General features: G+C 32.4%; 1 protein-coding gene and 1 pseudogene across 1 annotated transcript; both read right to left on the reverse strand.

The window, feature by feature from the left end:
- Nucleotides 1–2,493: 2,493 nt before the first annotated feature.
- LOC129305346 (MDIS1-interacting receptor like kinase 2-like) lies at nucleotides 2,494–7,860 on the reverse strand (annotated as a pseudogene).
- A 1,832-nt stretch (nucleotides 7,861–9,692) lies between these two features.
- Nucleotides 9,693–17,863, reverse strand: LOC129305347 (receptor like protein 29-like). The gene is made up of 4 exons (XM_054945399.1): nucleotides 17,491–17,863; nucleotides 17,315–17,386; nucleotides 10,373–10,444; nucleotides 9,693–9,952 (listed from the first exon to the last, which is right to left on the reverse strand). Exons 1-4 carry the CDS (start codon nucleotides 17,861–17,863, stop codon nucleotides 9,693–9,695), a joined length of 777 nt encoding a protein of 258 aa, XP_054801374.1.
- Between the last annotated feature and the right edge of the window lie 353 nt (nucleotides 17,864–18,216).

Genomic DNA, 18,216 nt, shown 5'->3' on the forward strand with positions numbered 1-18,216 from the left:
ATTATTGTTCTTTATTTTTGCTTATAATTTCAATTGGAACACTATTCACCAGAAAATATTTTTGATCTCAAATATTATAGCTGTCTATGCACCTCTTGCTAATCATTAAAGGGCAATATTGCTTTTTGGAAAATGGAGGCATGTTTTGGTTATTTTTATGTAAATATCAAGGGAATTATGTAATTGTAATTTAGTACTCCATGTATACCATAATTAGGTCATAGTTTTATTTTGTTGGTATGTAATTTGCTGGTATGGAGTTAGTTTCCTTTGTTAGATTAGTTGACAGGTTCCACTATTATAAAAATTTTGGATGTCCAAATTACAAGGAGAGTCTGCCAAAATTTCTATAAAATATTTAAGACTTTACACACTTATTAATTATATTTGAATTATTCATTGATATTTTAGCTTAAATCTTTGGTTAATTAAGGCTTATAGAATTAGAATTTATCTCATATCCTATGCTAGTCATACCCTTAGTATTAGGGTGTGACACAAGCTATACTGATATAAGGGAACGAACAAAGGAGAGACTTATTTGGGTATAGAATGACTATACTGGTATAACAACATTCTACTAATATAAGTAATTTAGAATTTCAATAAAAGCCTTAGCATTGACACAAATTGAATGGAAATTTAAATTCTAGCTGAAGACTCCCAAAACCCAAGATAGATTTATTTAGACAATTAGATAAATCAAATATTTATCCCTTAATGACACAAAGAAACTTATGATACGGGTAAAATAATAGAAAAGAATAGGGAGTTAGAGATTAAGCATATACTCTTAATTTCCTTAATTAAAATCTTTGCACAATAAACACTTCTCTGTTTTGTAATCATGAAAATTAGGATTCAACATATTGCACTATTTTTTAAAAGTAGAAGGGAACATTGTTTTTATCAAAAATAAGAGAAATTCTCATATAGACTGAGTGTCCCACATCATCCACGATCCATCCAATAAAATTGCACCAATTTAAGCAAATATAATCTTATATGTCATTATTTTTAATAATTTTATTTTTATAATAGAATGCCTATTTAATTTCTTGTTTTTTTTACTATCATTAGTATCATAATCAATTTATATGTAATATCATCTAATGTCATGTTTTTATTTAATATCATCTTGTATGTCATTATTTTTAATAAATTTATTTTTATAATAGAATGCCTATTTAATTTCTTATCTTTTCTCTCTACTATCATTAATGTCATAATCAATTTATATTTAATATCATCTAAATGTCATGTTTTTTTTGGATGAACTATACATGACATGATTTACCTAGTCCATTTAAGAATTTCTCCCAAAAAAATAAATTTAGATATGTTACTCAACTTATATTTTATGGATCAATTTGCTCCTTTACCCTTATAATTGTACTAAAGCACCACATGCAAAACTTGTTGCAAGTGCAAGGGATCCAAATTTTGGATACTAGATATTTTTATAAGAAAAGTGAGGGAGAGGACACTTAGGTCCTAAGAGATTAATCTTTTAGATGTCAAAAAATATTGGTGAAAAATGAATTGTATATTTTTAAGTTGGAAATAGCACATGCATGTCTCAGGTCACTTACAATGCATTTGCATCTAAATTGTGAATTTGAAGGCCTAGGCTCAACTCAACTTATTTGGCTTTAAAATAATTAAAAGAAAATATTTATGAAGCCTTAGCCACTAAGTCATTCATATTCCACCTATGATGAGTAATCACGATAGAAGAAGTGGTTCCTAAATTCAAGAAAACTAGCAATCACAGAACTTAAGCATCAAACTAGGATCATCTATAAATAGAAGAGCTCTCTCTCAACAAGCATCATCAACATTAACAAACTACTAGTGTCAGACTCCGCGTTTGCTACTTTATTTTATTTTTCTTTTTATCATGTAGTTTTAGTCTTTATTTTTCATTGTATGGCCAGCATAGTCCTGCCACCTCTCTCTTTAATTAATGTATCTTTGCTTCCCTGTATCAACATTAATTTTCTTCACTTTACATCTGGGTGAATTGTGGTAAGGGAGCCTAGGTTCCCTGCGTTTGATTAAAAGTTAGGTTCTTCCATTCTTTTGAGATGTCGTGTCTCTGGCACACCTTGCGACACCTCTTTTTGTTTTTGGGGAACAATTTTTGGCATGCCCAGTGGGACACATGTGAACAGAGTGCCTAGGACATATAAGGATCAATATATTATCGGAAAGAATAGACCTGAGTCTTATGACCTAGAGAACGTGGCTGCACACATAGAACATAAAGTACGAGCTAAAGAGAGGCAAAAAGTTGTATTGAAAACTTTGAAGGATAGGCTAAAGAATATCTTTGCTATCCTGTCCAGACTATCATAAGAGCAAGCTCTAATTGACTCGCACCTTCAGAGAATAGATGGACTCGAGGGGCAATCTCTCAATATGCCCTTCGATTAGAAGATCAATAATGAGGACCACTATAACATCTCTTAAAGGATAAATGGCAGGTTTAATTCAATAGATGGCCCGCTCGACCATAAGGGCTTGAGCCACAAGGGCCAGCGGAGCCACTAAGGCAACAACCACAAGGGCTAGTAGTAGAAGGGCTAGAGCCATTGGGGCTAGCACCAAAAAGGCCAAAGCTACAAGAGCTAGTGAAACCATAGGACTAAAGCTATAAGAGTCACAGTCACAGGGGTTAAAGTCACAAGGGCTAGAACCATAGGGCCCACAGCCACATGAGTTGAAACCACAAGAGCCAAAGCCATTAGGGCCAGCACCAAAAGGGTTGGAGTCACATGGACCACAGCCATAAGGGCCAATACCATAAGGGCCAAAACTACAAGGGTTAGAGTCATTGGGACTAGTACTAAAGGGGCCAGAGCCACAAGGGCTAGAGCTATTAGGGCTAGCATTGCAAGGGCTGGAACCATAGGGGCCAAAATCACAAGTGCCAACACCAAAGGGGTCGAAGCCACAATGGCCAAGGCCATTGGGGTTAGCAGTACAAGGGTTGGAACCACAGGGGTTGAAACTACAAGGGCTAAAGCCATAAGAGCCGCAGCCATAGGGGTTGAAGTCACAAGGGCTGGAACCATAAGGGTCACAACCACAAAGGCTAGCACCAAAGGGGCCAAAACCATAGGGGCCAGCACTAGAGGGGTTGAAGCTACAAGGGCCAAAGTCAAAAAAGCAAACTTTATAAGGGCCCTTTCCGTAAGAGCTCTCTCCCAAAGGGCTCTCTTCACAAAGGTGAAAGTCATAATGTTGAGCTCCACAACAGCTAGATTTTATGGAACTAGTCTTTAAAGTCCAAAAACTTGATAGGCTAATTCCAAAACCAACTCTTGAGGTCCCAAACCTTGAGAAACTTGATTCTAAGCTAGACCATATAGTCCCTAATCCTTAACCACAAGAGTATCCTTCAAGTAAAGTACCAAATCAACCATCAATCAGAATGGAAATGAGCTGATCTTCTAAGACATACTGCTCACGCAACTCTTAGAAGTTAGGTCTATGGAAATATCCAAACAAAATTAGCCTATAAAGACTCCTTCCAATTTGTATGCGAGGGGCATTGTTTTCATTGAAATTGTGAATTTGGAGGCACAGGCTCAACTCAACTTAATTGGCTTTAAAATAATTATAAGAAAATATTTATGAAGCCTTAGCCACTAAGTCATCCATACTCCACCCATGATAAGTAACCACGATGAAGGAAGTGGTTCCTAAATTTAAGGAAACGGGCGATCATAGGTCTTGAGCACCAAGTTAGAATCATCTATAAATAGAGGAGCTCTCTCTCTCAACAAGTATCATCAACATCAACAAATTACTCGTCTCAGACTCTGCATCATTTACTTTATTTTTTTATCATGTAGTTTTAGTCTTTATTTTTTTATTGTACGGCCAGTATAGTCCCACCACCTCTTTTTTTAATTAATGTATCTCTACTTCCTAGCATCTACATTAATTTTCTTCACTTGACATCTGGGTGAACTGTGGTAAGGGAGCTTGGGTTCCTCATCTTTGATTAGGAGTCAGATTCTTCCATCTTTTTGAGACCCCACGTCTCTGGCATGCCTCGCGATGCCCCTTTTTATGTTTGCCGAACACAATGATTTGTAACTAAGATTCTTATATGTGTACTCATTTTTAACAAAATTTAAATAATAAAAGTAAATTCATATACAAGAAAATACTCAATTTTATAATAATTTGTTTCAATTAGTTTAATTAGAGAAGACCTCAATATGCACAATGGCGAAGACGGGGGAGAAGGGATCAAGGGAGTTTTTTTTTCTTAGAAAAATGAAGTAGTTATATATTTGTATCCCCTCAAAATATATTTGTGTGTATTTGGTAGTAACAAAATTTAAGCATAAAACAATATTTGAAAAAAAAAACATAGTAAATATTTTAATAACTTTTTCAAAAAAAAATAAAGAAGTACGCTCCGATCATAACAAGGTGGAATATAAAATTTTTACTTATTTAATGAAAATTTATATTGTGAAGAAAATTGAATAAAAGTTTACCACAAGTATGATAATTGATTATTTTATGCTATGAAAAATTAATAAGCAAGACTTTAAAATTACATATGAATATACTGAAATATTTATGCTTTATTTTATATATATATATATGCATTTATAATTTTTCTTTTATTACCATATAGGCTTTGTAATTTCAGTTTCCTATCAACAAATATACACACAACCATTGCACATAAGTTTTTTTTTTTTGAGGATGTGGATATATACATGAGGGGTGGTTTAGCGAAACCTCAAAACGGTTGAGATTTTGGTTTATAGAGAAATATCAACTACAAGAAATTAAACATATGGCATACTTCAATTCTAGACTCTGTGGCTAGTCCTTGAAAGTTTAATTGAAGATACCAAGCAAATAGAGAGCCAAATACCCTAGCATTTCACCAGACTAGATTATTTCTATATCTTGATTCACTAAATGTTGGATTGAGATTTCATCGAAAGGAATAGCTAATGGCTGCAGCTTGCACAATAATAGCCTTTGAGTCAATTCTTGCATTGCTGGTCGAGATTTGGGAGATGGATTCAAGCATGCTATTGTTGTTGTGACTAAAAGAATCACTTCTCTTGCATCTTGTCTTGATGGCAGTGGGAGACGCGTGTCCACTACATCTTTTAACAAAATGCTTTCAGTGCAAGTCTTTGACATAGATGATATTAAATCTCCAGGATGTTTACCCATGATTGTTTCCAATGTCACCACTCCAAAACTATACACATCACATTTGTTGGTCACAACTAAGGTGTATGCAAGCTCTACAATGGATTAAAATTAAAGAAATTGTGTATTATATTCCTTCCCAAGGTAAGTAATTTTGGAAATAAAACACAGCATAATAAGAGAAGTCGTAGAATAAGTAAAGCTAACCTGGAGCAATATAACCATAAGTACCAACTAAAAGAGTTTGATTTGATGAATTGATCAATGATTCTTGCTGTGCCAAAGTCAGATATAAAAGCCTCCATCTTTGAGTTGAACAATACATTACTACTTGTTATGTCTCGATGGATAATTTGGGGAGTACAATCATGATGCATATAGAACAAGGCATTTGCTATCCCTTTTATGGCATTCACTCTCTTGCTCCAATCTAACTCTTTAGCTTCATCATCATGATTCAAAACATACAAAAGGCTTCCTCTTTCCATGTATTCATAGATGAGAAACATGCATTGACTATGCAAACAAAAGCCATGAAGCTTTACAATATTACGATGTCGAATTTCAGTTAGCATTTTCACTTCATTATGAAAACTCTTTGAAAAAGATAGGTTTTCAGATTCTCTCCTATGAAGTTTTTTCACAGCTACAATTTTTCCACTTGGAAGTTCTGTCCTATAAACAGTTCCATAGGCATAGGTTCCAATGCAATATCTAATGTCAAAGTCCTTTGTTGCTTCAATAATATCTTCATATGCAATTTTACCATCAAAATTCCATATGGAAAACAAATCTCCTTTTTTTGTTTCTCTCCTCTCAATCTTGGATTTCCTATTCTTTTTTAATGATACAATGATGACCAAACCCACAAATAATATGATGGAAATAAATACTGTCAGAGGAATAATGATCTTTAGACGGCCTTTGGAAGAATCATGGATATTTTCTAAACCAAGTAATCCTTTATTGCCAATGAAAATATCTGGAGGAAGAGAGCTATAAACTTCTCTTGGAACATATCCACTCAAAATATTGTATGATAAGTTGATGTGTTCCAACATACCAAGTTCTCTTGGTATAATACCATGGATATTATTGTAGCTCAAATCAATCCAACATTTTGATGGGACAGTGCTTATGTCTGATGGTAATTCTCCATTAATTTTGTTGTGACTCAAATCAATGTGAAAATAGAAATGGTTCTTAAGGTAAGGAACCTTTCCAGTTAGCTTATTATGGGAGAGATTAAGACGAGTGAGAGAATGCAAATTTCCAAACACTTTTGGTATGCCACCAATTATTTGATTTTGAGAAATATCAAACTCTTCTAAGTTTGTCAGATTGAAAATTGAAGAAGGAATATAACCTGCATAGTGAATAAATTTGTGCATAAATATAAGATTTTGACACTTGAGATTTGACATAAAATCCGAAGCTGAAGGAATGGCTCCAACTAGATTGTTTCTATTCAAATTGAGCAATTCTATATATGGTAGGAAGGGGGATGGTAAGTGAGATTATTGTAAGACATGCAAATTGAAAGGCATGAGATAATGAATAGCTCAAATTTGACATAGCTTTTTTTTTTTTTATTTGAATGAAATTCAAACTTTGAAATTATAAGTAAGGACGAGGGGAATTACGCATTATAAAATAGAAAATAAAGCCTTTGATTGATTTTATAAGCTTTGTTTTTTAACTAAAAGTATGTTAACTATTTTAATCCTTTAAAACATGTATTCAATATATTCTCTCTCTTTTTTTTCAATTTTACAGTTTGACAAGGATGGAAAGTAATTCACATGTAATATTGTTATTAGACAAGTCTAGATAATTAAGATGTTGTAGAGCTTCTAACTGAATTGGAACGGTACTTGTCAAACCCATTGCTTTGAGTTGGAAATGTTGCAAGTTATTCATGATCAAATGCAAATTAAGTAAGGTTACTAGGTAATTCACCTGTAAAGTTGTTACGAGACAAGTTCAAATGGATGAGATTTTGAAGAGCCCCTATTTGAAATGGAATGGTACCTATAAAATCATATTCTATTAAGTTTTAAATTCTAAGTTGTTTCTGCACCAATACAATCTTTCTAATCCAATGAGTTTTATAAGAGTAATAGATAACTCACCACTAAGATTTTTATAAGAGAAGTCTAAATATTTGAGATTTTGAAGAGCTCCTATTTGAAATGGAATAATATCTATTGAATCACAATATATAAAGTTTAGTTGGTTTTATGTTGTTTCTAGGCCAATACAACTTTTTTAATTCATGAATTTTGTAAGAATAATAGGTAACTTACCAGCCAAATTATTATATAATAAATCTGATCGAATAAGATTTTGAAGAGTTCTATTTGAATTGGAATGGTACCCTATCAAACCAATTTCAGAAAGCAATTGATATTCTAGATGGGGAGATGCAGTCAGGTTGAGACATGCTAGCCAAAGGTACTACGGTGTGGAGTGAAATCATTATTGGTTCCATATCTCAAGAACGCTTCCAAGCTCATTGCAAGAAAACTGATCCCACTCACAAGGGTTTGACATGTCCGTGATATACCACCAGTTGGTCTGACGCAGAGCACGTTCTGCTACCATGGAAGCAGATTCACCAATAATAGCAGCATAGCATAACAATAGTGCCACTATGACTCCCATGATCCCATAATTACTTTCTTAGCACTAAGTGATCCCTAAATGAATGAGGCAACCGCGTCTCCACATAGATCCAGGGAGACTGAATTGATATGGGATATTGGGGCGTTCAATTTGAATTTAGAAACTCGTAAAATATGGCAGAGCTAGTGGCAACTGGACCTGGAAATTTTTTTTTTTTAAAATAGGCTAGCCTAGATTATACATATCAATAAAGTTTAATGATAATACTTTGCAAATTTATTTTTTCAAAATAAAAATGTAAACATTCAAAAATGCCTTTCATTTAAATATAATTTTGAATCTACACATTTAATCATTTCAATTCTTTAACTACTTGAAATGTAATATTGAAAAATTATCATTAATAAATTCTTATTTTTTTCAAATTATCTTGTATTTTTGAATAACAAAATACCTTCAAAGTTATTTATAATTTGAAACAGAGCATGTAAAACTAACTTCTAAAAATGAAAAATATTTTTATGTGTAAAATATCTAGTTAGAATATTTATTGATTTTTTTAATTTTATTTCTGTCATTTTAATAGCTTTCATACAATTTTAATAACATGAAAGATGGGGTAGTACTAACATAATTTCTTCGCAAGTCATCACGGCCATACATAATACCCCATAAAATGCCAAAACAAATTTACGGTTCCTCTATGCCCCATCTTTGTCGCTAGATAAACGAGGAAGACTGACTCCTATATAATAGTCATTCTTATCTTCGACGTGGGAGACGGCATCATATGCACAAGTTGCAAAGGTGATAAGCTTGAGAAAATGGTTATTTTGTCGTATTTTTATTGGCTCTTAAAATTCACATGATAAGTTAAGAGGTCCAATTAATATTAGAAACAATGAAATCATCTCAATCATTTACTAAAGTTTTGCTTAATGTATAGATTTAAAATGTCACAGCATGCTATCCGAAAACTTCAATGAAGTAACAAGGATCTTATAATCAAACACTTGCCCTAAAGACAAGGCAATGACTTCCAACAGAATTGGACATCGAAATGATGAAAGCCTTCAAATGAAGGAAGAAAAAAGTTGAGGGAAAAATATATCAAAAGATGAAGAATATGGTAACTAGTTTCTCAAGGACGTGATTCTTCTCCGAAGAAAATCATCAAATTTATTTTTAGCCTTTCGCTTGTTTAATCTGTGAAATAGGATTTTAAAAATGACAGTAATAGATACGTTTTTTGTCTTATTGTGTTGAAAAATCAAAGAATAAAGAGATCATAATGTTATTAACGATCTTTGTCAATATTTAAGTGTCTTCTGTCTTTATGATAAGGTATGATATAAATTTCTTTGGGAACATTGCCACTCAAAGTATTGTATGATAAGTTGGTGTAACTCAACTTACCAAGTTCTCTTGGTATAATACCAGAGATATTATTGTAGCTCAAATCAATGCTACATTTTGATGGGAAACTGCATATGTCGGATGGTAATTTTCCATTGATTTTATTGTGACTAAAACCACCCAAAAAATAGAAACGGGTAAGGCACGTTTCCACTTAGTTTATTGTGGGAGATATTTAGACGAGAAAGAGAATTTAATCCAAGCTCTTTTTGTATGCTACCACTTATTTGATTTTGAGAAACATTAAACTCTTCTAAATTTGAAGAGAATTTAAAAATTGAAGAAGGGATATAACCTGCAATGAATATATTTGTGCACAAATATAAGATTTTGAGAACTACTATCATAGTTAAAACCCAAAGCTGAATGAATGGTTTCAACCAGCTAGATCATTTCCGTTCAAATTGAGCAAATATATGGTAAGTGAGATTATTGTAGGACGTGCAAGTCCAAATTCATGAGATAAATGAAGACTGAGATGGAGAAGTACCTGTGAGCCCCATTCCACTAAGATTCAAATATTCTAGATGTTGAAATGCAGTGAAGTTGAGATCTGTTAGCCTCCGAGATTGCTGTGAATGGATTCTTGGTTTGTTAATCTTAATAACTCTTCCGAAGAGATCGCAATATATGCCATCCCAATCACAAGGGTAGTTGGAGCCACTATCACTGATGTTCCACCATTTGCTCTGAAATAATGCATATTTCTCATTTGCTGCGGCAATAGTATTATTTGGTGAACAAGGATATGTAGTTAATTGAAATGATGAAACGGTAAGTGTTGGAAGGTTAGCCACTATTAGAGCTATTTAAATGACAAAAGCTTTTCATCACTTCGAAACTTTCGCTGAAGGAGTTTCTCCTATTACAACGAACAACTTTTTTATGTTTTTTCTTTGTTATTATGGTTATTTTATAAGGCGTCAAGTTTTTAATAATTATATTTCATTTGTTCACATCATAAAGTTTGAGAATGACTATTCTTTACTCGAAGGAAACTTAAATTTTGAAATTAAAATTTAAAGTAACAAGACTTTGATCAATATTATAAGTTTTTTTCATATTAAAATTATGCTAAATATTTTAATAATCCTTTTTTTTTTAGTTTTACAAGCAAGCATGGATAATAACTCACTTGTAATATTGGTAAAAGACAAGTGTAGATCGTAGAGATTGCCAAGAGCTTCCACTTGAGTTGGAATGCTACCTGTCAAACTCATTGAATTGAGTTGTCATGAATGTTCCATTTTATTTGTCGTCAAATACAATCTTTATAATTTTATTAGTTTGGTATGAATAGTAAATAACTCACCAGTGAGGCTGTTATAAGAAAAGTCCAAATGGTAGAGATTATAAAGAGCTCCTATTTGAGATGGAATTGTACTTGTTAATTCACATTTTATTAAATTGCAGAGGTTTTATGTTGTTTCTAAAAAAATGTAACATTTCTAATTCAATGAGTATGATATGAGTAGAAGGTAACTCATCATTAAGGTTATTATGAGACAAGTTCAAATAATAAAGATGTTGAAGAGCTCCAATTTGAATTGATGCGCTACTTGTCAAACCCATTCCGGAAAGCTTAAGTTTTTCTAGATAAGAAAATGTTATCAAGTTGAGATCTGCTAGTCAAGGGTGTTGTGAATTGATTTCGGGTGGAGATGTCGAAGTAACACTTCCAAACTTGTTGCAAGATATCTCTTCCCAATCACAAGGGTCTAAGATGTTGTAGGGAGTAGTACTAGCAATAATCCACCACTTGGTTTGAAGCAGAGCAAGTTTCTCCTCTGCTTTCATCAAGGTAGCAGATGCATTAGTAATAGAAGCGTAGCATAATAGTAATGCCACTATCACACCCATCTTTACTTACTTTCTCAACACAAGACTAAGTGATCCCCAAATGACAATACCTAATCACCTTGCAAGTATTGCTTATGAACTGCGCTCTTTATTAATCACTCTGGCCATGTTCGTGAGAGTCAAAGTCGTTGGAGCAAGTCCAATGGGAAATAACGTGAGAGATGGGCAGAGTTGAATTAAGTTACTGTTGTGTTGGCCTATGTCCTTTTAAAGACTTCTCCAAACGTGTTTACTGGAACTGGAATTATACTACACACACTTTCATTGACCTTAGCGTTAACTTCAATACTTGTAAAACAGGATTTTGAAAACAATTATTAAAAGCATGACACTATATTAGTCTTTCCCTCATTGTTTTTAAAAATCAAATATGGGAAAAGATCATTGTTTTGCTAATGGGCTTCGTCAATAATAATATCTTTAACGTTATTATATAATAAGACACTGCATTTGACAAGAATGAGCATGTTTTCTGTGCCTTTGATTTGATAGCAAATTATAAGTTTACATTTTGTTTTACTTTTTCTATATGATATAGTTACTTTTTTGTCCAGGTAACCTTTTAGTTGACGTCTTTAATTTAAAGATGTTTCTTCGTCATCATCATGCTGTAAAAATTCATTAAAAACAGTAAAACAACTGTGACTATAATAATAATAATAATAATAATTAATTTCAATGTCATTGATCTTGGTCGGTGTCATGCTCCCCAACAATGCCCATAAACATAACGTGTGTGATGTGCACATATGGATAGCACTCTCTTATTATGTTAATTATTTCTATTATTTAATTATGTTGCTGAAGATTCTTGCTTGTTTCTTGAAAAATACAACCTTTCTAATTCAATGTATTTGGTATGAGTAGGAGATAACTCACCAGTGAGGTTGTTATGAGAAAAGTCCAAATGATTGAGATATTGAAGAGCTCCTATTTGAGATGGAATTGTACCTGTTAATTCACATTTTATCAAGTTGTAGAGATTCTAAGTTGTTTCTAGAAAAATATCTTTCTAATTAATGCATTTGGTAAGCTTAGGAGATAACTCACCAGTAAGGTGGTTATTTGACAAGTCCAAATAAGCTAGATTTTGAAGAGTTTCTATTTGAGTTGGAATTGTACCTATTAAATAACATGTTATTAAGTTGCAGAAGATTTTTGCTTGTTTCTTGAAAAATACAACATTTCTAATTCAATGTGTTTGGTATGAGTAGGAGATATCTCACTAGTGAGGTTGTTATGAGAAAAATCCAAATGATGGAGATATTGAAGAGCTCCTAATTGAGATGGAATTGTACCTATTAATGTTATTAGACAAGTCCAAATAAGCTAGATTTTGAAGAGCTTCTATTTGAGTTGGAATGGTATCTATCAAATAACATGTTATTAAGTTGTAGAAGATTCTTGCCTGTTTCTTGAAAAATACAACTTTTCTAATTCAATGTGTTTGTATGAGTAGGAGATAACTCACCAGTGAAGTTGTTATAAGAAAAGTCCAAATGATTGAGATATTGAATAGCTCCTATTTGAGATGAAATTGTACCTGTTAATTCATATTTTATCACGTTATAGAGATTCTAGGTTGTTTCTAGAAAAATATCTTTCTAATTAATGTGTTTGGTAAGATTAGGAGATAACTCACCAGTAAGATGGTTATTAGACAAGTCCAAGTAAACTAGACTTTGAAGAGCTTCTATTTGAGTTGAGATGATACCTATCAAATAACATGTTATTAAGTTGCAGAAGATTCTTGCTTGTTTCTTGAAAAATACAACATTTTTAATTCAATGTGTTTGGTATGAGTAGGAGACATCTCACTAGTGAGGTTGTTATGAGAAAAATCCAAATAGTGGAGATATTGAAGAGCTCCTAATTGAGATGGAATTGTACCTATTAATTCACATTTTATCAAGTTGTAGAAATTTTAGGTTGTTTTTGGAAAAATATCTTTCTAATTAATGTGTTTAGTAAGATTAGGAGATAACTCACAGTAAGGTGCTTATTAGAAAAGTCCAAATCAGTTAGATTTTGAAAAGCTCCTATTTGAGTTGGAATGATACCTATCAAATCACATTTGATTAAATTGCAGAAGAATCTTGCTTGTTTCTAAAAAAATATAATATTTCTAATTCAATGTGTTTGGTATTAGTAAGAGATAACTTACCAATGAGGTTGTTATGAGAAAAGTCCAAATAGTCAAGATATTGAAGAGCTCCTATTTGAGATAGAATTATACTTGTTAATTCACATTTTATCAAGTTGTAGAGATTCTAGGTTGTTTATAAAAAAATATCTTTCTAATTAATGCATTTGGTAAGCTTAGGAGATAACTCACCAGTAAGGTGGTTATTTGACAAGTCCAAATAAGCTAGATTTTGAAGAGTTTCTATTTGAGTTGGAATTGTACCTATTAAATAACATGTTATTAAGTTGCAGAAGATTCTTTCTTGTTTCTTGAAAAATACAACATTTTTAATTTAATGTGTTTGGTATGTGTAGGAGATAACTCACCAATGAGATTGTTATAATACAACCTTAAATAACTATGTTGAAGAGCTCTAGTTTGAATTGTTATGGTACTTGTCAAACTCATTTCAAAAAGGACAAGATTTTTTAGATAAGAAAATACAGTCAAGTTGAGATTTGCTACTTGAGAGCGAGTTTCTCCTCCACTTACATCGAGATAGCAGACGCACTAGTAATAGAAGCATAGCATAATAGTAAAGCCAACGTCACACTGATCTCTACTTACTTTCTCAACACAAAGTGATTCCCAAATAACAACAGCTTAATTGTCACCTTGCAAGTATTGTTTACTCGGTGCGCTCTTTTTGTAATCACTCCGGTCAGCATCAAAGTCGGTGGACAGTTGGAGCATAGATGACCAAGAATGGGGTAATTTCATCGCAAGTCACGACCATAGGTTAATGACCACGAAATTGTTGAGGCATTAATAAATTACCTGCCTCTAAAGATTCAAAGGTCTATCATTAGGGTCCATGTCCTACGACAGACTTGTCCAGACATGTTCAGACTTCAGTAGAATGGAATAGTACTAGTTTATAATAGTGACACTTCATTGAGAGCTGGGTAATTTTCATTAATACCTCAATAAGTTCTTTCTCAATGATTATGTCCTCTATTTACCTTTAGACTGGCTCCAATGACTTTGACGTTGACGAACATGTGCATCACCAACCATCAACTTTTCAAATTATTTCTCAATTGTTTTTAAATTATAAAATTTAAAGTTTCTAATTTCTAGTTGAATAAAATAAGTTGGGCATTGCCCTGTTTCTAATTCAAAAAATTAAGTCATTTAATTTGACACAGATATTTAGTTGATCAAAAAATTTGACACACGTATTTAGACGTTGACCAAAATGTTTACTATATTCCATAAAAGTCTTTAAAAACTGCTTAAAAACCACCAAAAGTCTGCACTGAGGACATAATTTGAAGGATTAAAACATTTCTAATAATAAAAACACTGTTTAATTAAAATATTTTGAATAAACTAAAAGTAGTTATTAGTATACTGTGAAAGATGAGGTAGTAATTTCTTGTTAATGAAGTCATGGCCATAGATTAATGACCAAAAATTTATTCAGGCATTAAATATAATTTCATGCCTCTGAAGATTCAAACCAGGATTTAAAGGTATATCATTTTCACTGTTATGGTCTTTGTCCTACTAGAGACTTGTCCAGACATGTTAAGCCACTATCACACCCATCTTTACTTACTTTCTCAACATTAAGTGATCCCCAAATTGAACAACTTAGAACCTTGCAAGGCTTGTTTCTGGGCTCTTTATTAAGCACTCTGGTTCATGAGCGTCAAAGTCGTTGGAGCAAGTCTAATAGGAAATAACGTGAGAGATGGGCAGAGTTGAAGTGTGCTATTATGGTCTATGCCCTATTAAAGACTTTGCCAGACATGTTCCTGGAATTGGATTTGTGCTATACAGACACTTTCTTTGACCATTAGCGTTAACTGTCAATACCTAACTTGTTAAATCTGATTTTTAAAACAACTATTAAAAGAATCATACTAATTTGTTTTTTCCCTCCTTGTTTTTTAAAATCAAAGAAGGGAAAAGATCATCCTTTTGTTGATGGGCCTCGTCAATAATAATTTCTTTGAAGTTATTATACAATAAGACACTGCGTTTGACAATGGTCAGCTTGTGTGTTCTGTGCCTTTAATTTGATGGCAAATAACCAAATATCATATAAATTTACATTTGTTTTAATTTTTTTATATGATATAGTGACCTTTTTTATCCAAGTAACTTTTTAGTTGACATCTTTAAAGACGTTTTGTCATCATCATCATCTTCTTCTCTTAATGCTATGTAAAAATTAATTATAAAAAGTAAAACAAGTGTGACCATAATAATAATTAACTTCAATGTCAGTGATCTTCGCAGGTGTCTTGCTCCCCAGCAATGCCCATAAACATAACGTAAATTGATAATAATCATGAGTTTATAACAAATGAGTGATATATACAATGACCCACATATGGATTTTTAGTCCCTATAAGTATTTTATTATTTTTAATCCCTTTAGTTTGATCCATCTAAAACTTTTGATCTCTCTATGATTTTAAAAATGCATATAACTGTTATGAGCTAGCATTGATGGGGTTAATTTCACTATAACTCTATAACTCCTTCGCTAAAACGATAAAAATATGTCAGCATAGAAATAAATTGACTAGGTATAATTAAAAATAAAAGGCAAGGGGGCCAAAAAAAGCTTCATTGTACATTTAGATTAAATACAATGTAATGGACGAAAGCAAGAGATTAAGTATATGTTAACAAAGGCGTTAACAGAATTAAATACATGTCAATAAAATTAACTTCATCAATATAATATTATGGTCCTTTTATGCATTTTTAAAATAAGAGTTATTATTAAATATGGATCAAACTAAAAGAATGAGAATAATAAAATAAACTTAGATACTAAAACAAAATGCAGAATAAAAGTACAAGAGGTACTTTTATATTTTTCTGTTTTATGATCTCTTACACTGACAGATTATAAATTTTACTAGCGAAAGGGAGAGACTTTAAATTAAGAGTCTAAGTTCAAGTTTTCTGTCTTTGAACTAATAGCACTGAGGATCACAAAATGTGCCCACCAATCACACGGCAGTGACAGCTCCGAAAAATCTCTCAATCAAGCCATCCAAGTCCTCCTAAGCCAAAATACTTCCTACTCCTTAACCTCACTAGCCGAAACAAAAATATCCAAGTTAGATTTAAATTTAAATTTGATGATTGTACTAAATGTTTGTGCCATCTAAATCATTAAAATTTAAATTAATAGTTTTAAATTCATACTTCATTTAAAATTAATGAATGAGTGAGTTTATCTGAACTATTGATATGGATTTCAATGGCTCAAATGGTATAGACACTCAATGACCATACTAAGTATAGTTATTGAATCTAAATCTATATTTTTAGAGGGATATGCTATAATACCATGTGATCAAATGGGTGTAGGAAGGTTGGCCACTATTATAACTATTTGAATGAAAGAGTTTACCACCACTTTGGAACTTTGGCAGAAGGAGTTTCTCCTATTACAACCAAAAGCTTGTTTATGTTTTTTTTTCCCTTTATTATTGTGGTTAGTTTCTATGGTGTCAAGTTTTTTATAATTATATTTTATTTGTTTATATCATATAGTTTGAAAATGGTCCTGTTGTTAATTTGAATGAAACTCAATCTTTGGAATTAAAAGTAAGAGCAAGAGGAATTACAACATTATACAAAAAACACAAAAAAGAAGCCTTTGATCGATATTATAAGTTTTTTCCCCTTACAAAACATGTGCTAAATATTTTAATCTTTTTTAAAATTTCTTCAGTACTATACCATTTTTAAAATTTTATAAATTCTAGAAAGTATCAGATTTTGTAGGTCGGGAAATGCAGCCAGGTTGTGATCTGCTAGCCAAGGGTGTTGTGATGTGATTCTAGGTTGATACATCTCAACAACACTTCCACATTTAAGACAAGTTACTTGTAATATTGTTATAACACAAGTTTCGATAGTTAAGATGTGGAAGAGCTTTTATTTGAATTGAAATAGTACTTATTAAATCACATTTTTTTAAGTTGTACAGGTTCTGGGTTGTTTCTAGGAAAATACAAACTTTGTAATTGAATAAGTTTGGAAGAGTAGAAAATAACTCACCAGTAAGGCGATTATTAGACAAGTCCAAATGAGTAAGATTTTGAAGAGCTCCTATTTGAATTTGAATGTTACCTATCAAATCACATTTTATTAAGTTGCAGAAGATTCTTGCTTATATCTAGAAAAATACAATATTTCTAATTTAACGACTTTGGTATGAATATGAGATAACTCACCAGTAAGGTTGTTATGAGACAAGCCCAAATGTCTAAGATGTTGAAGAGCTTCAATTTGAATTGGTATGGTACCTGTCAAACCCATTCTTGAATGCTCAAGTTCTTCTAAATAAGAAAATGCTGTCAAGTTGAGATCTTCTAGTCGAGAGCGCTGTGAAGTGATTTGGAGTGGAGACATCTGAGTAACGCTTCCAAAATCATTGCAATATATCTCGTACCAGTCACATGGGTTTGAGACGTTGTAAGGAGTAAAGCTGGCAGTATTCCACCACTTGGTTTGAAGCAGAGCACGTTTCTCCTCTGCTTTCATCAAGGTAGCAGATTGACTAGTAATAGAAGTGTAGCATAATAGCAAAGCCACTATCACACCCATCTCTACTTACTTTCTTAACATAAAGTGATCCCCAAACGACAGTCTTATCACCTTGCAAGTATGGTTTGTTTCTGGGCTAACTTATAATCATGCAAGGCTTGTTTCTGGGCTCTTTATTAATCACTCCGGTCATGTTCGTGTGAGTCAAAGTCGTTGTGGCAGAGTTGAACCATGCTATTATTTTATAATTTAATAAGTTCAAGACTTCCCCAGACGTGTTCACTGGAACTAGATTTATACCACTTACTGCACACATTTTCATCCACTAGTATTCTTAACTTTCAATACCTAACTTGTAAAACAGGATTTTGAAAACCACTATTAAAAGCATCATACTAATTTGTTTTTCCCTC

This window comes from Prosopis cineraria, unplaced genomic scaffold, assembly GCF_029017545.1.
Source record: "Prosopis cineraria cultivar Desert tree isolate PC_DT_omini unplaced genomic scaffold, ASM2901754v1 PC3, whole genome shotgun sequence".
Taxonomy (NCBI): Eukaryota; Viridiplantae; Streptophyta; class Magnoliopsida; order Fabales; family Fabaceae; genus Prosopis; species Prosopis cineraria.

Coding starts and splice junctions, on each gene's coding strand:
- LOC129305347 (XM_054945399.1), bottom strand. CDS start 17,863: ATGGGTGTGATAGTGGCTTTGCTATTATGCTACACTTCTATTACTAGT. Junction 17,387..17,490: donor GTCTCATAACAACCTTACTG/GTGAGTTATCTC, acceptor GTGATTTGATAG/GTAACATTCAAATTCAAATA. Junction 9,953..10,372: donor GTCTTTTACCAATATTACAA/GTGAGTTATTAT, acceptor CTATTGCCGCAG/CAAATGAGAAATATGCATTA.